This window comes from Chenopodium quinoa, unplaced genomic scaffold, assembly GCF_001683475.1.
Source record: "Chenopodium quinoa cultivar QQ74 unplaced genomic scaffold, ASM168347v1, whole genome shotgun sequence".
Taxonomy (NCBI): Eukaryota; Viridiplantae; Streptophyta; class Magnoliopsida; order Caryophyllales; family Amaranthaceae; genus Chenopodium; species Chenopodium quinoa.
In genome coordinates, this window is record NW_018743691.1 from 2,915,898 (window position 1) to 2,939,915 (window position 24,018).

The 24,018-nt window shown below is 35.8% G+C and overlaps 2 protein-coding genes across 2 annotated transcripts; one reads left to right on the forward strand and one right to left on the reverse strand.

The window, feature by feature from the left end:
• The first annotated feature begins 2,546 nt into the window (after positions 1-2,546).
• Positions 2,547-11,763, forward strand: LOC110683765 (lupeol synthase-like). Its single transcript, XM_021860167.1, has 18 exons — positions 2,547-2,831; positions 3,665-3,849; positions 4,280-4,370; positions 4,535-4,732; positions 5,365-5,449; positions 6,059-6,225; positions 6,288-6,476; positions 6,787-6,900; positions 6,989-7,108; positions 7,434-7,556; positions 7,877-7,975; positions 8,256-8,312; positions 8,519-8,565; positions 8,753-8,896; positions 9,077-9,254; positions 9,404-9,484; positions 9,587-9,670; positions 10,727-11,763. Exons 1-18 carry the CDS (start codon positions 2,634-2,636, stop codon positions 10,847-10,849), a joined length of 2,283 nt encoding a protein of 760 aa, XP_021715859.1. The 5' UTR covers positions 2,547-2,633; the 3' UTR covers positions 10,850-11,763.
• Positions 11,764-16,492: 4,729 nt separating this feature from the next.
• On the reverse strand, positions 16,493-20,723 carry LOC110683766 (prefoldin subunit 1-like). Its single transcript, XM_021860168.1, has 7 exons — positions 20,563-20,723; positions 20,329-20,391; positions 20,057-20,110; positions 17,338-17,443; positions 17,161-17,167; positions 16,984-17,068; positions 16,493-16,731 (listed from the first exon to the last, which is right to left on the reverse strand). The coding sequence occupies exons 2-7, from the start codon at positions 20,350-20,352 to the stop codon at positions 16,618-16,620; spliced, it is 390 nt and encodes a 129-aa protein (XP_021715860.1). The 5' UTR covers positions 20,353-20,391; positions 20,563-20,723; the 3' UTR covers positions 16,493-16,617.
• Between the last annotated feature and the right edge of the window lie 3,295 nt (positions 20,724-24,018).

The following is a 24,018-nucleotide window of genomic DNA, read 5'->3' on the forward strand; positions in this document are numbered from 1 at the left end:
CAACGGCTGAGCTTAAACCATTGATGAAAGATGTTGAGGAATGTTGATAATGATGGTGATGATGAAGTGCAGCAGCAAAGAAGAAAGACACGTGGTGATGATGATGCGCGGTGATGACTGAATCAATCAATCACCGATTTCTAGTCGAAAGGACACCGAAGTTAGGTTGCAGGGGAAGGGAGGCGGTTGCAAACCTACCACAATGATGTGAAGGGCGGGAATGGAGAGGAGGTGGGGCAATGCATTAAGATTGGCGGGCTGGTGGTTTTTTTTTAATTAAATTATTATGTTTTTTAAATTTTAAAAAAATATAGTAAACTTATTAAACGCCGGACACGTGTTATAAAAGTAGAAAAAACCGTTTACCAAAACAATACAACCGGTTAGGGATTATTAATGGAAGATCCATGTTAAAGGTGGGATTGTTTATGGAATTTCAAAAGATGGGATTGTTTTATTGTTTATAGAAGACCCACTAACGGTGGGATTATTAGTTGCTATTTTTCCATAATAATATATTTTCTCAAAGAAGTATAATACGGAGTAATATGAATCATAGAAAATGACAAAAGAATGCAAATAAAAAACACATAAGAACATTGAAGAAAAACTAGCATGATTAAGAAGCTGATCGAGGGGTAATCATTAAGGCTTCATTTGTTTTGAAAAAAACATTTTCTTAAAAAATAATTTTCTCATTTTATGTTCTTCGGTTAGTATAGGCCTATAGAAAAAGAAAACAATTTCCCAAAGGTAGAAAATAGGAGCTGTGCCCAGTTAATTCCCTAGATAAACAAATTTTGTTTATTTGGAGGTATAATCGTCTTTTTAAATATCAGTGGAGGGATAAATGCGTCTTTTCATGCAATGGTTGAGGGGACATGTGTAATTTTTTCACCAAACAACAAATGCAAGTTGCAAACAGTAATTAAACAACTCACCAAAAGTACTGAATAAATGACCACGCTTTTTCAATATATTTACATAAATGTCACCAGATTAACAAAAATTCGTTTATCTGGTTGATAAACTTGTATTTGTCGGGAACCAACGAGTAGATAATGTTGTCTTATTATAAAGGAAAGCATGTCACATTATATATTAGGCCTCGTTTACTTCACCTTATTAATTTTGTTGAACTGAAATTATTTTTACTGAATTGAAATTATTTTTACCGATTCTCTATTATATTTCTTCCTTAGAGTTACCGATTTTTACTAAACTGAAATTATTTATCTGAACTGAAATTAATTTTATTGAATTGAAATTATATTTATTGAACTGAATTTATTTTTACTGAATTTTTTTTAAGGTGAACTGAATAGGACTTTACTTTATACTGTACTCCAGTAGTGCTTACACCTCTTACTTCTCCGCTCATCCATGTTCTCCCTTTTACCCCTATTTTTATTTCTCCTTATACTTCTTCTGTTCTTTTTTACTTGATCTGTTTCTTTTATCACGCTTGTCAATGCAAAAATTTAGTGATTAATAACTTTAATTCATCATAAGTGAAAATTATAAAAGTTTTATATTACGATAGTACTTATTGAGACGACGCGAATTAAAAAAGATATCATTTGAATATATTTTTCCTTACATATCATTCACAAAAGACGGTCAAAGAAGAGGTGGTAAATAGTGTAAAAGTCAAAGCGGGTCAAGTAAAAAAGAACGGAGAAAGTATAATTTTTTTTGCAATTGTAAGAAAACATACAAAGAAAAACCGTTGTTACAATTGTGTTTTACATTAGTTTGGAAATGATTTCATGGAGAATCATTATCTCAAAAAATTGTTATCCGTTAAAACAAACGGGCCTTTAAAGCAAGTCACTTAACATATTCAATGAGAAATACAAACATAATTTTATTTTATTTTATTTTATTTATTTATTACTTTTTTTTGGCATCGGTAACCCAAAAACAGAAATTGATATTGGAACTTGTACGTTGTAAATATATATTTATAATTTTATAGATATATAAGTATTAAATATACTCTTAAAAATTATATAAAATTAGGAATTCATGACAAAAACACGCGTAAATCATGTAATTAGTGTTTATTTTCGTAATTTCTCAACTTTTTACGATTTCTAAGTGTAAATTTAATACTTATATGTAGCCTTAAGGAGAGTAAGGTCTATGTATATCAATTTCTTTCTTTTTCTTTTTTTTAAAATTTTTTTTTAATTAATTATTTTTTTTTTTTTATATTATTATGTATTTATTATGTTATGTGTTATGAGCTGTTGCGGCAGGTCATAACGTACAAGATATATACTCCAATATTTTAAATTAAGTTTGCAACAATTTTTGTGTAATAAATTGGGATGGGGCAATGTCGCTATGAAAAACTATATGATAAACTACAAATAATATTAATCTCGTGATTATTTATAAATACTGTATCAAATATCATTAGAGAAAAAATAAAGGATCATTCACACAATATTAATAATTTAATTTAGTTAATCATTGTTAATGTAAACTCTGAATTCAGCTCTATAAAAGGGATCGAGGAGGGTCATGCACGTAAAAATTATCCAAAGCTCCCCTTAAACACACAATAATTAATTTGATCCTTCCCTTTAAAAGAAATTTGTAATTTAAAATCTTACAAGTTCATCATAATGTGGAAGCTGAAGATATCAGAAGGAAATGATCCATGGCTGGTGAGCTTAAACGATCACGTTGGTCGGCAACATTGGGAGTTCGATCCCGAGGCCGGAACACCGGAGGAACGAGCTGAGGTCGAGAAGGTTAGAGAGGAATTTAAGAGGAATCGGTTCAAGAATAGGCAAAGTGCTGATCTCTTGATGAGAATGCAGGTTTAAACATTATCTTTGTTGTTGTTAATTTGTTATGCTATATACTTCTCCTTAGTAACCAAGCTTGTTTGGTGAAGTTGGTAATTAAGAAGCTAAGTTTTAACTTTGAGGTTACGAATTCGAGCCCATCAACTACATTTGTTTCATTGTTTGGGCGTAGGGGGATTTTCTTACCTTCCTCTCTTCTCTCAAGAAATTAGTGAAAAGCTCACCTTGTGACTTTAAGATTACGATTTAAACCCATCAACTATATTTGCTTGGGAACAAAGGGATTCGCTTATCTCCCCCTCTACTTTCAAGTATTGATCTGACCTAGGAAGCTAGATTGTGACCTTTAAATCCTCTTGTATGACATTATTGTGCCTTTCTCCTCCTTCAATTCTCAAGTTTAAGTGCATTTTTTTCAACAAACATTAAAATTGGGCAAGGGAAAAGTGACTAGTAGATTCGACCTAATTCAGGCTCATACAAAGATTATCAAGACACTAAACATGTACTATTTATAATTAAAAACTGTACATAAAACGATGATTTGATCTAAACTTATTTTTTTATCTGATCTGAACTTATTTTTTCTGATCTGATCTGAACTTATTTTTTTTATCTGAACTTATTTTTTTTTTAAAAAAAGTAAAAATAAGGTGAAATAAACAAGGCCTAAATGGGCATTGTACTAAAAAAAAAAATTAGTATTTTTTATAAGCATAATAAAACATACTAGGATCAATATGACAATATGTGGTTCAATTATATCCTCCGTATAGTTATGTCGAATTTCAATGTAAGAGTATAAATTATTTGTTTTGATTAAATTTTTAAGCAAATTTGAACAGTTAAGAAAAGAAAAGCCAAGTATGGAAATGATTCAAGGAGTGAAGTTGAAAGAAAGAGAGGTAATAGGAGAAGCAGCAGTGACCATAACACTGAAGAAGGCCATCAACTTCTTTACCAGTATTCAAGCCCATGATGGTCACTGGCCTTCTGATAATGCTGGCCCACTTTTTTTCATACCTCCCCTTGTAAGTCTCATTTTTTTTTTTTTTAATTTTATTTACTACAGTATTTAAAAGTTTTAAAGGACACTAATTTTTATTAATTAAAGTCAATTTTTAAAGTATTTCAGGAGTGAGGTGAATAATCAGTATGTTCCTTTTATTTTGTATTATCTGTTATATTTTTGTTGATACATTTATCAATACACAAATTTGACTGGTAATATCTATATATATAATTATTATGGAGTATATAAAAATTAAAGTTGATATGACATAAATAGATTATTACTATGTTACTCGATAACAACATTTGAATAAAAATATTTGTTTTTTTAAGAGTTGAAAGTATTTTTTTATTTAAGAGTAGATTCTGATTGTGGTCGTATTATGCACCAAATTCACGTGAAGAGTATTCCATGCAAAGTCATAATATTGCATTGATAAATAATTTTCGGTTATGACTCTATACGTTATAGGAGATCTCAATAAGATTCTATCTCATGAACATCAAAAGGAAATAAAACGTTATATTTACAATCATCAGGTATTTGAACTATACTCTCTAAATTTGTTACTGTATTATTGGCTGTATTTACACTTAATGTAACATCTTATTGTCCTTATTTTTTCTTGATGAAATTTTGTTGACTTTTTTCCGGCCTATATGTAATACCAAGTACAAAGTATTTATTTCGAAATATATAGCAGAATGAAGACGGTGGATGGGGATTCCACATTCATGGCCATAGTACCATGCTTGGTTCAGCAATTAACTACGTTGCCCTAAGGTTAATGGGAGAAGGTCCTGATGATGGTGTAGATAACGCGGTTGCAAGAGGTCGTCAATGGATCCTTGATCATGGTGGTGCTACAAGCATTCCATCTTGGGGAAAGTTTTGGCTCGCGGTTTGTTTTTACTACTAAATATATCGATTCTTCTTTAATTGAAAGTAGCTAGCTAGTAGACTAAATTTAAGCCGTACACATGTGTACACTGTGAGTACTGAGTACCATGCTCTCGCCACAAATTAACATGGAAGTTCTTTTAAATACACTTTCAAGTTATGTTCCTTTAACAACGGACATAAAACATGGCAGTGTATTAAAAAGAACGTGATCTCAAAATAACATACCTCATAGAAAACAATTAATAAATGGAAAATTTGTCTCGAAGGGACTTAGATATTTACTCTTTTGTCTGGAAGGACCTTATATGTTCAAAGTGGTCTAAAAGGGCCTTATATGTATGTTTTGTTGTCCAAAGGGAGCTTGACGTCATATTCCGGTGTTTGACTTTTTTACTCCGGTGTTGACTAGTCACGGCATTAAGGCCCCTCTGGACAACAAAACATACTTATAAGGTCTTTTTAAACCACTTTGAACATATAAAGTCATTCCAGACAAAAGAGTGAAAATATAAATCCCTCCCAGACAAATTTTCCTTAATAAATCATGACTATATTCTTATTCATTGACTACGCTTTGTATAAGTGTATAACAAGCTAGCCATTCTTTTGGCATTGAATTAAATACTATAGGTGAGTGGAGTGTACGAATGGGACGGGTGCAACCCAACGCCTCCAGAACTTTGGCTCCTCCCTGATTTTTTACCAATGCATCCAGGTTCTTATACTACTCTTTGCATCCATACCTATGCATGCATGCGACTGTGTTTCGTTTTGTTTCCAAAAATTAAAATGTATTGGACGACTGGACGGAATGTTGTGCACAAATAATAGTATGTATTTGTAATACACACTATTTCCTTGTAATCAAATGAAAATTTCAATATACTTAATGATCAAAGAACTACATTGGATGTTTGGAACGAAAGTAATATTGGATTTTTGTAAAGACGGTTCTATACTTTTTTTTTTTTCTTTCTGAACTGATTGAAGTAGAACAGAATTGAACTGAAATGAATATTTTATGACAGAAGGAAATTAGGAGCTGAATTGATTGGGGCTGAGCTGAATTGATTGGAGCTGAGCTGAAATGAAATTAAGCTGAAGTGAACAGTCCCTTACAACGACACCATATAATGATAAAAATACAGAATAATATTAAAAAAATTAACTTTAATTACAGAAGTCATAGAGAGAGAGTGCAGAGAGAGTATTACTATGTAATATATTTCCTTGGTTATTTTTGCTTTAGATATTGCAAATTCACTTCTATATTTTTATTTTTTCCAAATCTAACATTGATTTTTGTTGTACAATTAAATTGAAGGAAAAACTTTGTGCTATTGCCGATTAGTGTACATGCCAGTATCATACTTGTATGGTAGGAGATTTGTTGGTCCAATCACTCAACTCATTCAGTCACTTAGAACAGAAATTTACCCCCAGCCATACCATGAAATTAACTGGAACAAAGCTAGAAACTCATGTGCTAAGGTAAGTTCTAGAATTTCTTACGACGTAATCTAATTTTGGACACAACTAACAACTTTTTGTAGGAGGATCTTTATACTCCACATTATGTGTTACAAGACATGATTTGGGGACTTCTTCACCACATTAGTGAGCCAATCCTCAACCGTTGGCCCTTCTCAAAGCTGAGAGCAAAAGCGCTCAAAACGGCAATACAAAATGTACACTATGAGAACGATAACAGCAGATACTGCAGCACTGGTTGCATTGAGAAGGTATACAATGTTGCCATTCCCAAATCCTAATGATAACAAAGAAACCCTTAGCAAAGCTTGGTGGAGTTGGTAGGGAACTCACCTTATGACTTTGAGGTCACAAGTTCAAGCCCCACCTACTACAAAATGCTTGAGTTTAGGGGGATTTCTTTACCTCCCCCTCTACTCTCAAGCGTCGACGTGCGGAGCTAGGCTGATTAAACTTGTGAGGGGTGTCGTTCAGTAGGGTTTTTTTTATCTTAGCTTTAAAAAAAAAAAAAAAAAAAAAAAAAAAAAAAAATCTTTGTTGTATTAAGCACTTGTGGCACAGGTACTTTGTTTGATGGCTTGTTGGGTGGAAGATCCAAATTCAACAGCATACAAGAAACATCTAGCCAGATTTCCTGATTATTTGTGGGTTTCAGAGGATGGGATGAAGTTAACGGTAACTTTTTGTAGCTACACAAAAAATTGTTGTGTAACAATTTTTCGTGTGCAGTTTACTCATGATCCTCGTTTTAATTTGGGAGCAGGCCGTTGGTAGCCAAACCTGGGATGCAGCATTTGCATTTCAAGCAATATATGCCAGTGGTCTTACTGATGAATATGCAACACCACTTAGGAAAGCACACGGTTTTCTCAAAGCCTCACAGGTTTCCCTATTCTTTTTTTTTTTTTTTTTTTTTGATAATTTACTGTATATAATATCATGGTATACTTTCAACTTTCTGAAATTTATGTTAAGAAAAAAATGAGAGAACATTATAAACCTTTAACTTCCATTTAAAAGGTTTCAAAAAAAAAAAAAAAAAAAAAAAAAAAAAAAAAAAAAAAACTACAGTGAAGAGGGTTTAAGTATTTCATACAAGTTTTTCAAATGTAAATAGAGTTTCTTGTCCAATTCTCCTTGAATTCATACCTTATAAATTAGTTTAAATTATTTGAACTAATAATGTTTATTATGATCTATTGCAACAGGTTAAGGAGAATCCATCAGGAAATTTCAAGGAGATGTATAGACATATTTGTAAAGGTGCATGGACTTTCTCAACACTAGATCACGGTTGGCAAGTCTCTGATTGTACTGCAGAGGGGCTCAAGGTAATTGAATACACATTTTCTATCATAAACAATACTCATCTAGCCATTTCTTAACCCTCGAGTTTTCATCTTTAGATGAGAACACCTAACAACGTAGCAAAATTAAAACACCCCCTGCCCCCTCTTTTCCAGTCATTTCTATTTTACCATCCTTGGCAGTTCCTTAAGAACTTACAGTGTATCCGACTGCTCTTTCCCCAAGTACTCGATCATAGCCCCGCAGAGGATCCCAACTGTAGAAAGAGAGCCAATTTCAAGCGATTGTGGTTGATTTTTTTATGAGAAGAATTTATGTCCTTTTCTTGTTGCATCTTGAATAGGCTGCACTTTTATTTGCAAAAATGTTCCCTGAACTTGAGGAAGAAAAAGTGGAAGCACAACACCTATACGATGCGGTGAATGTCCTCCTTTCTCTACAGGTATGTGTTATACGAAGTAATAATTTCTTGTACAATTATTGATATAATTTAGAGAACACATTGCCATTATAAACTAGCCAAGTTATGTTCACTTCAACTTACTTTGAGTAATATCAAAGAAAGTAATTTCAGCTAAGTCAAACATAGTCATAATTTCAAACTATAAAATCATATAGTTCAAGTTTTGATAATTTCAATTTTCAAATATCACTATATATGTCTTGGATTATTGGAGTAATTAACTAATTATTCCATGCAATTTGCCCTATCCTTTTGGTAGAGTGAGAATGGTGGTTTGCCAGCTTGGGAGGCTCAGCGAACATACACTTGGATTGAGGTATTGACTAACTTCTTAAATATTACGAGTACCTCCGTTTCATATTATTTACCACTTTGAGGTATTATTTGTGAGACATAAATATTTTAAAGTTACAAATCATATGAAACAGAGGTAGTAATATTTTATAAAACTTAAAATATTAATTATTACAATTTGTAATACCTTTGTAATAACATGTGTTTGTCAATTTCACATGGTCTCAGAAATTCAACCCTACAGAGCTCTTCGGCAGTGCTCTAATTGAAAGAGAGTAAGCTTTTATATGCTAAGATTGCCAACCTTTTTTTTCATAAACCATTATCAGCTAATACCTCGGTAGTTAACTAGAGATGATCAGAGACCGGACCAAAACAATCGGTCGTAATTGAGTTAAAAAAGAACTACAAAAATTTCTAATTTAATTCATATAATCTTGATTTTTAATGCTGTTATACTAGGCATGTTGAGTGCACTTCCTCAGTAATCCAAGCTTTAACACTCTTCAAGGAGCATTACCCAGATCACAGGTCTGAACAAATAAAGGACTCCATCTCTAGAGGAATACAATACATTGAAAGTACTCAAAACCCTGATGGTTCTTGGTAAATATGAAGTACTTCATATAATTTTTCATTTGTTTACCAACATGCACAACACAATTTTGATTTTTCTCTCGAAAATTTCACCTTTTTTTTCATTAGTCCAGTTGAGCCTTCTATCTAGAAAAATACACTTCGAGGTTATGAGAGTGACTTCAATTTGGTTTGTTTTTGCGAGGATAGGTATGGATTTTGGGGGATATGTTTTACATATGCAACATGGTTTGCAGTGGAGGCACTACTGACGAGTAATAAAAATTACCATAATAGTCAGGCTGTGCAAAGGGGATGTGAGTTTCTACTCTCAAAGCAATTGCCTGACGGCGGGTGGGGCGAAAGTTACCTCTCAAGCTCAAAAGAGGTACTCTAATTCACTCCCCTCTCTCCCTCCCGGCCTCCCCTGACCCCAAGGTCGGTAAAAGACGCATTTCTAACCCGATCAGTTTGTCACAATTTTCCCCCGAAAGTCTAGATTTGTGCATCACTCCTCTGTTTGGTATTGTGGAGCAGGTTTATACAAACCTGAAGGGAAACAAGTCAAATGTGGTGCAAACTTCATGGGCATTATTAACTCTCATTAGAGCAGGGCAGGTGAGTATACTTGCATTCTATCCTAAATTTCCTATTGCAGCTTAAAGAAAGAGCCAGCAACCTTAAACCTATGGTTAACCCAAATGATTCTCAATGTAACAGTGGGATGTGGATCCAGATCCTGTAGATCGAGGGATGAGGTTGGTAATCAACTTGCAATATGAAAATGGAGACTTCCCGCCACAGGTAAAATAAAGTTTTCTTCTAAAACTAATCAATTTTGATGAACACAACCATAAGTACTAAACAGAATTAAATATATCTTCAAATGATACTACACATCTTCAATTGAAACTACCTACGTCACGGGTGTTACTACTATACAGCAACATAATCAAAGAGAACTCAACAAGAAACAACATTAGGGGTACTCATAGAGAGCAAAAGACTTTATTACTTAAGTACAAATGTACAATAGATGATGAAAAAAGGATAGAGCTATAGAAGATTGTCATAGAGGAAATAAAATACAACAAGATATTAATGTGTGTATATAATTAAAAAAAAAATGTGAGAAAAGCTTGAAAAAGAGGTCCTCATATTTTAGAAGTTTTTGATAAAATGTGCAAAACGTTTGCATAAAAAAATAATAAAAACAAAATAATGCACAAGACAATGTTATTTTTAAAACTTATATTTATTGATTCTCTATTATATTTGTTCTTTAAAATTACTAATCTTTACTGATTAAACATTATTTTTACCGAAATGAAAATTATTTTGCTCAATATTAAGAGAACACTCAAAACCGGGCTTTATTTAGAAAAGTAAATTTTTTTAAAAAAAAAAGAAAGAAAATTAAAGAAGAGAATAACATTAACTTGATTAAAAGTACAATAGAAAATAGTGAAGTTAGTTAAAAAAATAAATGTGAACTAAAGAATTGATATTGAAAAGATACGACTTTCAAAACCACAAAAATTGTAGTACAAGACTTCTATTTAGGGATCGAGGGAGTATCACTTACCAATATAATAACTAGAAAAGTTTGCCTGTGGTAAGAGTAGATTGTTCCTCTATACAAGTATTTGCCTTGGCACATAAAAATAGTGCCTTAGCAGAGTTTTCAACTAAATATTACGGTAATCATGCAGAGATTGTAAAAGTGTTATAATTAAGTTCATATAAATTCAATTTAAACCTAGACCCTCATTTAAGTTCAGTCATTGTACACTATATTTAGTGTTTTACTTCTTACCCATAATATTCTAACAAATATGCTATTATGGTAACTTTCTACAGGAAAGCACTGGAATATTCATGAAGAGCTGCATAGTAGAATTTTCATCATACAGGTGTATTTTCCCAATATGGGTTCTTAGTGAATATCGACGTGTACAAGCACAAAGATTAGGCATACTATAAGCAAGCCCAATACTCACTGGAACTCCAAGAGAGATGGTTACAAGTTACTAGTATCTATAGTGTATTGCTGCATAACATCACAGGATGTAAAAGCAAATCATACAACGTTGGCTATTATACTGTTTTATGCTCTAGCTTACTAATCTTTGTCAATATGTAAGTGCAATGAACCACTCATCCACACCACACACCTATAGTTACACTTACAGCCGGAGACATGGACAAAATCAGCAGCAGGGAGACACCACCAACCCGCAACAGTTACAAGCTCTACCTTGAGCCACTGCAGTCTGCTATCTTTGGATTATTAGCTTGCTTTGTTATTTGCTTTTAGGAAAAGGACAAGAATTAGTAAATGTAACAATTAAGGCTTGTTTCCATGTCAAGTGAAGGATAGTAGTATAAGTAATAGTAAGCTTAGGAAGGGGAATTCATTTCAGAAAATTGTGTATTGAAACTCTTGGAGAGTAATGGCCTAAAGTCATTCACTTGCTAACCATTTGGTTAGTTAATTTTCATTCAATCAATTGTCCTCTTTCATAATTCAAACTTGTCTTCTTGGTTAGTCTTTCTTGGAGCGCAGATCGTTGCATTTGGTATCAGAGTAGCCATGGCTTCGTGTCACGTTCCGGGAGTTTGGACCCCGAAACGTGCGGCGCGCTCTAGCTTTTTGGCGGCAAGAACGCTAGCCTTGAGCAGAAGAGCTTCTGAGCACAAAGCAACACAAGCGGGCAATTAAATCAAGGGAGCACTCACATCTATTTAGGCGACGGAATGCGGGTGGTCGGGGCTTGTGACGACCGATACTTCGAGGCAGGCACAAGTGGGTCCGAACCACAAGTTCTTAGTGCATCAAGTTGGGTTGGAGGGGAGCTATTATGCAAGTAAGACACAATATCTATAAAGGTCTAACAACAAACAAGCATAAAAGCAAGGCAACACTTGGTAGAAGGCTTAAGATTTCATTAATCATTTACCCTCTAAAGAGCTTTAATTTGATTACAAGGAAAATCCCTAGTGAACACTGAAGTAATAGTAACACAATAATAGGACCTCAAGCAAAGAAAACATAAACTAAACTCTAAGAAAGCATCTAAAGAGAATCTAATACATCAAAAAGAGTTGGATTCTAACACTTCGGCAGCAGGGACAAACACGCAACGAATCAAAGCATTAGAAGGGCACCCGATTGAGGTCGTGTCAAAGGTGGACAGAGGAGAGAGATCATCCAACACATTCTGATTCTGTCCAAGACAGAGAGCACTCCAGAAGTCAGTTCAACCAGGAGAACGAAGCACAGCGAAACAAGGCGGCTTGGAGGCCGGATAAACCGCTTCACGGACGACCACAACTACAGGTTACTCTTTTACATAATAACCAAGACAAATTCATTGAAGAAGTTCGTGGCATCATGACCGCCCTCAACGACAAGGGGAAGAAACCTGTCGTGGTGGTCGAGGATGAAGAGGAGTGACTTTCTGGAGCAGGTGGGGGAAACGATAGAAGGTTTGGGCTAAAGTATGAGAGGATAAGGGAGCACCCAAGGGACATGGAGAGCGGGGAAAACTTTGGAGGTCAAGGAAATTACAATCTTGAGTGAACAATATTTCCACTTTTACCAACTCGGAGAAGGTGAGAAATAACAAGCGTCGGTGGTTTCCATGGAAAACGATGCCTTGAGGTTGTATCAATGAAAAAACCGTCGTTGGGTACCGATCAATTCCGAAACTTTACATGAACAGTGATTAGCGGTGAGCCACACCACCACCGTGGCAAAGCACTGACGAGCCTTCATAGAAAAGGTGTGACCACTGAAAGACATTCCGGAAAGCCTCATGAAGGGGAAATTCGTAATTACTTAAGGAAAAAGGTACGGGCCAAAATTCGAATGCTCAACCCGATAACCCTAGAACAAGCTATGGATCTTGCAACCTGGGTGTAGGAGAGAAATCTGGTGAGCGGGTTAAGGAGAGTGGGTGGAGCATTCACCAAACCCGGTCCATATTCCTATTTCAACAAAAGCCCGACGATCCTGGGTGGCGAAACTGGCCGAAACCCAGATCCAAACCCCCTTCCAGCCAAAAAAAACCCACCAAACATCAAAACTCATACCCAAAGCTCAGTTGGTCAACCAACCAACCCACATTTTCAACATCAAGAACTTACCCATCTCCTTCTCGTTTCAGTGGGCAAGTCGGGAGAGAAGGAGCTTTAAAAGGCCAGGGGTCTTTGCTTTAAATGCGATGGGAGATATGGAATTGGGCATGTATGCCAATCCAAGGGGCTTAGTGTGTTGTTGGTGGACGAACAAGAGGAGGAAGAAGGTGGAGAGTTGTTGGCGCTTGAGACACCAAAGGAAGGAGGAGAAGGATTTCCAACCATGATATCCATCAACTCGATCATGGGCCTCACTAACCCTAAAACCATGAAGTTAATCGGAAGAATTGGAGAAGAGGAGATGGTAGTCATGATTGACCCGGAAACGACGCATAATTTCATCTCCTTGCACACGGTTGAATGCTTGGAATTCCAGTGACCGAAGATGGTACTTTTGGGATGTCATTGGGAAACGCAGAGGCGGTTAAAGGGCGCGGGCAGTGAGCTGAGATTGAACGGTGAAGTGGAAATACTAGAGGATATTTTACCCTTGCAATTCCGATGTTATTCTCGGAATCTAGTGGCTTAAGAACTTGAGTTTGATACTCACCAATTGAAAACCCAGAAAATGAGTTTCACATGGGGAGGGAAGACCGTGACCATTTGTGGGGATCACTCTCTTGCGCAGACTGTGAAGGGTGGAATCAAATGAAACTGTGGGTCATGACGATAGCAAACCGGGGTTCTTGCAACCGATTCTAGCGGAGTTTTCGAAGGTGTATGAAGCTTCGATCGGACTGTCGCCATCTCGTGGACATTAGCATGCCATTGCACTCAAGGATGGGAGTAACCCGAATAGCGTTCGACCCTATAAGTATCCACGATTCCAAAAGAATGAGATTGAGAAACTCTTTTGAGAGATGCTTGAGGCGGGCATAATCCGACCCTTTACTAGCTCTTTTTCTAGCTCGGTTCTCCTTGTCAAGAAAAAGGACGGTCATGGCGTTTTTATGTTGACTACCGACCGTTGAACAAGGAAAATGTGCCGAATAAATATCCAATCCTTGCTATAGATGAGCTATTGGACGAGTTGGGTGGTGTAAAAATGTTCCCCAAACTTGACCTTAAGGTTGTGTACCACCGAATCCTAGTGAAGGGCGAGGATGTGCATAATACGATCTTTTGAACGCATGAGAGCCATTGTGAATTTCTTGTAATGTCATTCGGTCTAACCAATGCACCGACCACTTTTCAATCTCTAATGAATGAGGTATTCCGACCTTACCGGCGTAAATTCATTCTTGGGTTTTTTTTATGATATACTTGTGTATAGTTCTATTAAGGAAGAGCATGTAGTGCATTTGAAATTGGTGATGACTATCTTGAAAAATTAGAAATTGTTTGCCAACCATAAGAAACGTGCTTTGGGCCACATGATTTCTCAAAATGGGGTGGCAGTTGATTAAGAAAAGATTGCTTCAATGATTAATTGGCCCAAGCCCAAAACATTAAGGGACTTGAGAGGTTTTTAGGGCCTCTCAGACCTATTACTGAAAGTTTATTGCCCATTATGCACATGTTGCCACTCATCAACTGATAGCTAAAAAAGGATTACTTTAAGTAGGGGGATGATGCCATTGTAGCATAATAGCATTCGAGTATCTCAAGAAAGCCATGATGTACTTAAGGTTGGCAGAGAATGGTTTTGGCAGGGAATGCGTAAGGACGTGGGCAAGTATGTTAAATGTTGCGTGATTTTTCAATGGAACAAGCACTCTCAACAACAACCGGCAGGGTTAGGGTTGTTACAGCTTAGGGTTGTTACAGCTGTTACAGTCGCTGAAAGGGTATAGGAGGATATAACAATGGACTTTATCGAGGGATTACCCAATTCTAAGGGGGTGGATGTGAATTTCGTAGTGGTGGATAGATTGTCCAAATACGCCCACTTTATCGGGCTAAAGCATCCATTCAACCGCCCTCACGGAAGAAAGTGGTGCAGCTCCACGGATTTCAACAGAGTATAGTGTCAGATCGTGATCGAATTTTTCTAAGTGTTTTTTGGCGAGAGTTGTTCCAGCTTCATGGGACTGAGCCCCTCATACCATCCCCAAACAAACGGCCAAACCGAGGTAGTACACAAAGCTCTCGAAACCTACCTCCGTTGTTTCGTCGGTGGTCAGCCAAAGAATTGGTTAGTTGGGTGGCATGGCCAAGTATTCTTACAACAAAGCCATCCACACATCCACGGGCATGTCTCCCTTTAAGGTGTTGTATGGAAGAGACCCTCCAAGGTTGATGAGAATGGGGGTGGCCGACACTCTAGTGGGAAGTCTGGAGGAAAAGTTGTGAGAAAGGGACCTCATGCTTGATGAACTTAAAATGAACTTAATTAGGAGGAATTTGTCTTAAAATAAAACGAGCTCAACAAATCATGAAGGAGAATGCTGACCGAAAGTGAAGGGACAACAAATTTCAAGTGGGGTAATTTGTTTTCCTTAAGCTGCTATAGCCTTACCACAGCGCTCTTTGGCAAAGCGACCATTCCAAAAGCTAGCAGCTTTTATGGCCCGTTTGAAGTAATCCAGTGGGTAGGAAAAGTGGCATACAAGCTAAAACTTCTAGAGAATTGCCGAGTACATCCAGTGAGTAGGGGATGTGAGTAGTTCTCCAACCATTCCAACTCAAATCACATTGAAGCTAGTGGTGGAACCCGAATCAGTTTCACAGGGGGCGGGAGCAAGAGAGGTACTAGTGACGAGGTTGGGTTTACCTTTGAGGCAACTTGGGAAGACTTTGAAGGCCTCAAGTGGCGGTTTCCCGACTTCCACCTTGAGGACAAGGTGGGTCTTTTTTTTTTGGGGGGGGGGGGGAGGGGGAGGGGGGTATTGCAATGAACCACTCATTCACACCACCTATCCGTTATACTTACAGTAGGAGACAGAGCGGACAGCGGAGAGAGACAAAATTAGCACCAAGGAGACACCACCACCCTTTGGATTATTAGCTTTTTTTGTTATTTGCTTTCAGGAAGAGGACAAGAAGTAGTAAATGTAACAATTAAGGCTAATTGCCATGTCATGTGAAGGAAAGTAGTATACGTAATAGTAAGCTTAGGAAGGGGAATTCATTTCAGAAAATTGTGTATTGAAACTCTTGGGGACTAATGGCCTAAAGTCATTCACTTGTTAACCATTTGGTTAGTTATCTTTCAATCAATCAATTGTCCTCTTTCGAACTTGTCTTCTTGGGAAGTGTTTCTTAGAGCGCAGATAGTTGCACTAAGGCTAATTATGGTGACTTCTAAAGGGTAATTACCAAAAGTCAGGCTAAGGTTTTTTTTTTTTTTTTCAGTTCCCATTACACACTTGACTTATTTAAAGGGGCATTTTGTTAAATAATAGTTTGTTAGATATCGAACATGTTAAGTTTTTTTTTTTAACCTTTTTTAAATTTCTGATTAGGGGACGCCAAAAGTAATACGTGTTGCACAGTCGCACAGGTTTAGTCAGAGATTCTCAAAGAAGAGCTCAGAGAAATCAAGAGTAGATGAATGAGGAAAATTGATATGATCTTCTATTATCATGGAACCCATACAGGCAATTCAAAACAAAACCAAAAACCTCTAGAAAAGAAAAACAGGATTAAAAGATAATTCTCTAAAGGGAGATTTACATTACTGAAAGAGACATGATTTGGCTGGCGAGACCAGGATCTTGTTGAAGCAGCTCCTTTAGGTTGTTTTCCACTTCCCCCATCTGTTTCTCCAGGTACTCTTTAGAAGTCTGTCACCAAATATAAAGACAATGCATCAAATCAGAATCTTCAGCAACAATGTAATTTGTACAAATGAACAAATACAACTGAAAAAGGAGAAAGGAAAAAAAAAAGCTGAAATATTGCTAAGAGGTCTTGTTGATATGAAACATATCAAAGATTTGGAAAATAAATAAATAAATAAATAAATAAATAAATAAACCTGAAAACCTAACAAATGAAATAATTGAGAAAACAAACAAATTAATAAGCATAAAAACCTGTAAAGAAGCAATTGCAGTCTCACTATCCTTGAACTTCTGTTCTTGTTCATCAATCAAGACTGATTTTGGCTCCAGTACAAACCTAAATATTATGGACAAAAAACATAGAAGGGTGTCAAAATATTGTTGAGGATTAACAGCCACAGATTCCTGTAAGCCAAGGAGGACACTCACGTTCTTCCTGCAAAACCAAGGAAACAAAATCCACAGTAAGTTCAAAAATCTATAAGTTAAACAACAAAGACAGGAGTCGCAATCAATTGAACATAGGTCCCAAACTGCACCAAACCCCAAAAATAATAGATATGCTTCACTTGGTGTATCAAGTATTTATACTGATATTGACCTTACCAATGGATTTGTATGTATTTGTGTCATCAGGCACTTGTCGCAACTCCTCCAAGGTTAAGTAAGCACGCTTCTTTTCTGTTTCTTTAGATCGGATTTGGTTTTGCACCTGGATAGATCATAAATCATGGTTAATTTTACAATACAAAAGCATAACAAACCCATTGCAGCCCATGAAACTAATGTACTAGAAAGAATAATTCGATACGGAGCACTTAGAATGAGTCACAAGTTATTGCAGTGCTAACATCAGAATATAGAAGACATATACCTATAAACAACCTATCACACTAACAAGTTCCTCATTCTTCATAGCATGTTTTTGGAGAGTGATGGGATGAGTGATAGGATTTGGAGATAGTCCAGGGAAAGAAAAAGGAAGTAAACTGTACTATAGATGCCTTCACATATGTACCTATGTGACTATGTGTCACGGTCCGAGTGTTTTGACACAAAATCCGTGCGATGCACTCTCATCTACTGGCAAGTCAAAGGTGAAAAGGGCTTGTGAGCATGAAGCAACACAGACTGAAGACGAGTTTGATGGGCACTCTTGCGGTCTTGCCTATAGGGTTGATCGAGGCTTGTGACAATAGATGTTATAGACCTGGTGACTACCACCACTGAGCCAACAAGGAACACAGTAGCACAATAGCACTAGAGGACAAAAGCAATTAAGAAAGCACTAAGGAGAGTGGGAGCATGGGACTGATTCCAGATTCTGTACGGCAGCAGTACAGGACAAGAACAATTAATATTAGGTTAATGTTTTGTAATGTGGCTTGGTATATTAAGTGTAATAGTTAAGGCAGTTGTACATTATGTAAATTGTGAGGAAATATGTTGAGAGAATGGTAACCTCAAGTCAAGTTACTAGGAGAGTGATAACCTCAAGTCAAGTTACTAGGAGAGTGATAACCTAAAGTTATCAAGAGGGTAATAGCCTAAAGGCTAAAGCTATTAACCTGTCACTTTTGTATCCAAATTTCTGCCATTATGCATTATCAATCAAAGACTCAAACTACAATCTTTAAATTTCTTGTTAAATAGAACTTATAATCTGAAAACCCTAGTCTATTACAATAGACCAGGTTGAGGCAAGCACAAGCGGATCTGATGACAACTATCTATTTTGAGGGTCTCCTACGATATTATCTGTAAAACATGCATGAACAATGGTGTTTTTGGGAGCTTTAAACACGTGGCTGCAAGATATCATTAAATGCCTACAACAATACACAAGTATTAAAGTGATAGGCAAAATTGGCTAGGCAACTTGGATTTCATCAATCACTGCTTCCTAAAGAGCTTCCTTTACGAATTACATTATTTTCCCACATAATAACTTCTTCCAAGGCCTAGAAAATTAACAGACCTAGAAAGCTTCAACTACATTTATAGGGAATTAGGTTCTAACACTATGCTAGCAGTTCTTTGCTTGGCATGGCTAATCGTAAGCTATGATAAGAGGGTTGCATTAGCTAATGGACAGACAACATAAAACATTGTAGAAGCTTTGTAAGAGGTACTATTATACAAGCAATATACCACTGTCCAAACTCCAAGTTAGCATGCTAGCCCAGAGTTGTGCCATGACAGGCGATTTTCATGGAATTGAACTTTTTAAACTCTTTTTCACCATAATGAAACATAATAGGAAATTAAGGATGATATTGTACCATTTGCACAACTATAATTGACCTAAGTTCTTTAGATAATAAATTAACCATCTTGATAAAAATTTACAATAATGAGGATATATAAGCTACACAAGAAATAAGGCTGTCACAATTCCTTAATTATCAGAAGACCATTTCCAATTCAATACCTATATGTCACTTGACCGCTGGGAAAGTGGGAATGTAGGCCTATAAAGAGTGGTAACATCAAGCTTTTGAATATCTCTACTCTTTTTGCCCCAAAATACAAGCTTCATTTCTCCCAAAATAAAAGCCTCATTATTCATTCATGCAAGGTCCATCTTTTGATAATAATTACTATCTCTGTTCCTCAAAACAATAAACCATCCCATTACCTTTCTTTTTATTCAGCCTTAATCAACAATACACCACTATGACTTCTCTCCTTAAATCGCTTGTCCAGAATAAATATGGTGGACAGGGATGTAACACTAGTCATCACACCCTACTTTATACTTTAGACTACCAAAGTACCAAGATTTATCGAACTACTTATAGTCTACTTCCAACAATCTTATGCCTGAGCATAGGTACAAATTCCAATTCTGCCCAATCAAATAAATAATTCAATCTTTAAACAACAGTAACATGTCTTTAACATGGCTCCACATCTTCCAATGGAAGCAAATAAGAGGTAACTAATTGGATTCGCAAAGCTCCACTTAAGCACATATATAACCAATCTCAACTTTTCATATCTTTCTTTCATATCCAAATCCCTTCACCTTATTGTACTTGTTTGGTGTGTACCCAAGAACAGGTTTTCAACAAATAGAATGGATAATGAATATACATATTATTCCAAAGACAAAAACTATAACAAAGAACACAAAAACCAACCTTTTCTTTTTGAAGGAAAATACCACAACACCATGGCAATTTTAATTTTTCCATCAATTCTAAGTCGACATGAATGCAATTAAGATACGAAATGAAAGTATGAAACAATAGATCATGATAAGAACAAGGCAGCACAAATTCGAGATAAACAATGTCATTATCTATAGTAAGGGGGAGCTAACCTGCTTCAATTTAGAAGTAGTCTCAATCATACGTCCTTGAATCTCAATAAATGCCTAAATACATAAATTTCAAATCAGCAATACCCTTAAATACTTTATACTTCACATTAAAAAAAAAATTAAAAAAAAAATAAATTAACATTCTTCTCAAAAGAAATTAAAAAAAAATAACATTAAACGAATAATAACGAAATTACTTAAAAATTAGGCCAAAATTTGCATCATTAATCTTAAAAACACTAAAAATTTGCTAAAACTAAGCTTTAACATACTGTTCTGCTTGCTTCATCCGCCATTTTAGCTACTGAAATGCAGACTTAATTCAAACTTAATCACTGTTTCAGAAAATAGCAAACGATCAAAGTGCATTAATATTATTAGTACAAGTAAAAGCGAAAAGTTAATTAAAAAAAAACGAAGAAAGAGTACTGCAGTAGGGTTTAATTGGAAAAACCCTAGATCTGTAAATTGATTGGATGCTTAATTTATGAAGAAGATGAATGAACCTCGGAGATGCTAGGTCACCGGAAAGAGTTTTCCGATTTGATTTTCCGGTGGCAGGCGGTTGATCACCAGTGGAATATGGAAGGCGTCTCTGCTATCGTCCTATATAGATGAAGAGTTCTTGCAATGAAAAATTAAGAAGCAAGACACTGGTTTTCCATTTTATTTTATTTTTTATACTTCCCTGACTTCTAAGTATAGGGGTCAAAACCACACTCCTGACCCGACCCAAACCCGACTCGAAATTAATGAGAGATATTTGAACCCGACTCGACCCGAAGCTAAACAACCCGAATTCAATCCGATTTGACCCAAATTTCATATTTTGTAATAATATTAAGTTTAACACTGTTTTTGATAGTTTCTAAGCATAACCCGAAATCAACACGAATTCTAACTCGAACAGGACCTGCTGACTCGAATTGCCACCCCTACATTCGACTCGACCCGATCCTCGATCGAAACCAACTCGAAAAATATTTCGTATTTAATTTAGATTTGGACTCGCGTGGACATAATAATTTAGTGACAGGGTAAAGTCGTATCCCCTAATCAAAAATAATTCCTAAGTCCTCTAACTAAAGTAGATAGGGAAGTAGGGTCGATCTCCACAAGGAAACAAATCTTTCTATTCCTAATTAACTAAAATAATCTAGATTATGAAATAACCAATATTTATATTTGAATAAGAAACTAAACTACGAAGATTGAGAATAGGGAGAAAACAATATATAAAAGGATTTAGGGCATAGGTTCACCAATAATTAATACTCCAGGGTAAAACATAATAATCAATCATTGACATTGCATAAATAACATGATTAACAGGCTCTCGCAATTTATTAATCAACATAGATCTAACAGGCTCTCGCAATTTACTAGATCTAAGTTCTTATTGAAAATAGCCTTTAATATCAAATTAACATCTGCTCGATTCATTAATTCAATATTGCTATACTTTTACAAGACGTAATTGTAAAGCGTTAAAACAATTCAATAAGAAATTATTATGCAATATCAAAAATCAATAATAGTCAATCATCAATGCATCAATAAACCAGATTGTAAAGGGTTTTCGCTACGTATTACAATCACAGAATTAATCTACCGGTATTAAATCTCATCTCTCGAATCTCGACTTAACCATTTATAAATTAATCTGCCTATTGAAATTAGACCTAAACATCAATTCTCATCTCTCGAATCTTGAATCAATATTGTTAAACTCATGCATAAAAGATAGGCCTAATCTAGTCACAGAGCATTAAATCAATCAATAGGAAATTAATCTAGCATTGATAATTAACAACAATAAATTACCCCTTCATATTATTTATGGATCCCCATAAACCCTAGAAATAGAACTACTCACACATGATAAAAACTAAACTAATCAAAGCAATGAAGTAAGACATGATTAAAGGAATAAAATAAACAACTAAAATTAAGAGAAGAGAAATCGTTACCAAAATAAATCTGGAATTAAGAGTAGATTAAGAACAAAGGTTTAAGAGAAAGAAAACTAAGAGAACAATTAAGAGAGTAAAGAAAAGAGTAAAAAGGAAAAAGAGGAAGAGAGAGAGTAGAGAGAGGGTCCTAAAAACGTATTGCTGAGGAGTATTTATACTTTGTACAAATCCTAAGTTAAAACAAACTAAAACGACGTTAATCGTCTCCTAATCAATACACGTGCCCGATTGGGCGCGCCTTTTTGCTTCCTAATACTAATCTCGCGCCCGGCCGGGCGCCAACCTTAGCTTCTCCCGCCCGGCTGGGCGCGCCTCCGGGCGCCACCCTCTTTGGCCGGGCGGCTCACTTGGGCCACTATTTGGACTACGATTGGGCTCCAATTCTTCGGGCCAATCTGGGTTTCCTCTTCCGGTCTTGAATACTCGGTCCAAATGCCCCGGTATCACCTATACCGAGCCCTTAATCACCGGTTCGATGGCTCTAACCGGCCCTGGGCTATAGAATCTGGTCGTGTTTCTCCAATGCTCGTGATTGCTCCAAAATATCTCGGGAAAATACTCGAAAAGCATAAATCCCTGCAAAAGTCAACCAAATCTACGAGAACACTAGAAAACATCAATTAGTAATAAAAGTGGCTCTAAAGAGCCAAAAACACTACTAATTACGACCAAGGGACGGGGGTAAAATACTATATAAAATAGACACATCAAACTCCCCCAAGCCAAACCTTTGCTTGTCTCTAAGCAAAGATCTCATCAATGAATCAATAAATATGCTTCACCCCAAAAGTAAAAATCAAGCACAAACGATCCAGGGTAAATCAAATAAACATGCTTCAAAATCAACCAATCAAATCCCTCTAATTACCAATCTTCCCTAACAATTGTCAAACAGAGCAAACCACAAGAGCATATAGAATTCAAGACTAGTGCTCACGCACTCAACTCTCATTTTTGTGGCGAGTAAAAGATGTACTCGATTGCTCTCCATCCAACCCCTTTATGTGAACAATGCCCTCCCAACTCACACTCTCGTGTGTATAAAACAATGAACGCTCAATCCTACTAGTCGACTCGAAATATGTCATATCATAACTTGCATTGATATACAACACTTTCACATTCATACAATTCTATGCACAAAGGTCAGAAGGTCTTTAAAGCTTGTAATGTAAGGCTAGGGTAAAGGGTAGGAATCATTTGGGAACAGGTGAGAGAAAAGTTATGCTTAAAGGAGCAAATCCTAATAAAACCCATGATCAAAATAAACAATGATCAACATCTCCTACATAACCAAGTCTAACATCAACCAAATATACTCCAGTCATAATAAACAATCCCAACTCTCACATATCACTCATAAAAATATAATAATGAAGAAGTAGAGTGAATAAACAAACTTTATTTCCATACTTGAATATTTATATATTTTTTTTCATTGAAGCTCTATTATTTTTCTTTTGGTCAACCTCCAACTAGAACATTTGAATACTTTTCTTTTCTCTTCTTTTGAAGTTCACTTATTTTTATTTCACATTTTTTTTTTGAACTTCTCTTTTTTTTTCTTCATAACATCATGCTTTATTTTTTCAAGAAAATATAACTCTCAAACTCATCAAAAATAAACATGATCAAAAACAAAACAACTTCTCAAAACCCCACCCAAATTGTGCAAATAATAAGCACACTAGAAACTCCCTTACCTCACTTACTAATAGCTCCCCCAAGCCAAGCTTGGGACTAGTAACCAATGGGGAAAAATAGTCTTGTAATATGGCTAATAAAGCAACAAAAAGTCAAGGCAACAACATGGGTAGCATTAAGGGAACAAATGTATCTACAATATCTGGAGGTTACCTAAAAGAACAAATGCCTTCGTCCTCCTCAATGTGCATAATAATGAATCATATAAATATTACTTATAGTTGCAAACCAATACTCAAATTCATTGACATACCAGGAACTATGAAACTATCACACATTCCTAAC

Excerpts from the sequence above, each read along its gene's own strand:
- LOC110683765 (XM_021860167.1), top strand. The coding sequence starts at position 2,634 with ATGTGGAAGCTGAAGATATCAGAAGGAAATGATCCATGGCTGGTGAGC. Across the intron at positions 3,850-4,279 it reads CTTTTTTTCATACCTCCCCT|GGTTATGACTCTATACGTTA; the intron begins TGTAAGTCTCAT and ends TAAATAATTTTC. Across the intron at positions 9,671-10,726 it reads ATGGAGACTTCCCGCCACAG|GAAAGCACTGGAATATTCAT; the intron begins GTAAAATAAAGT and ends AACTTTCTACAG.
- LOC110683766 (XM_021860168.1), bottom strand. The coding sequence starts at position 20,352 with ATGGCGGATGAAGCAAGCAGAACA. Across the intron at positions 17,444-20,056 it reads CTACTTCTAAATTGAAGCAG|GTGCAAAACCAAATCCGATC; the intron begins GTTAGCTCCCCC and ends TGATCTATCCAG. Across the intron at positions 16,732-16,983 it reads CTGCAATTGCTTCTTTACAG|ACTTCTAAAGAGTACCTGGA; the intron begins GTTTTTATGCTT and ends ATTTGGTGACAG.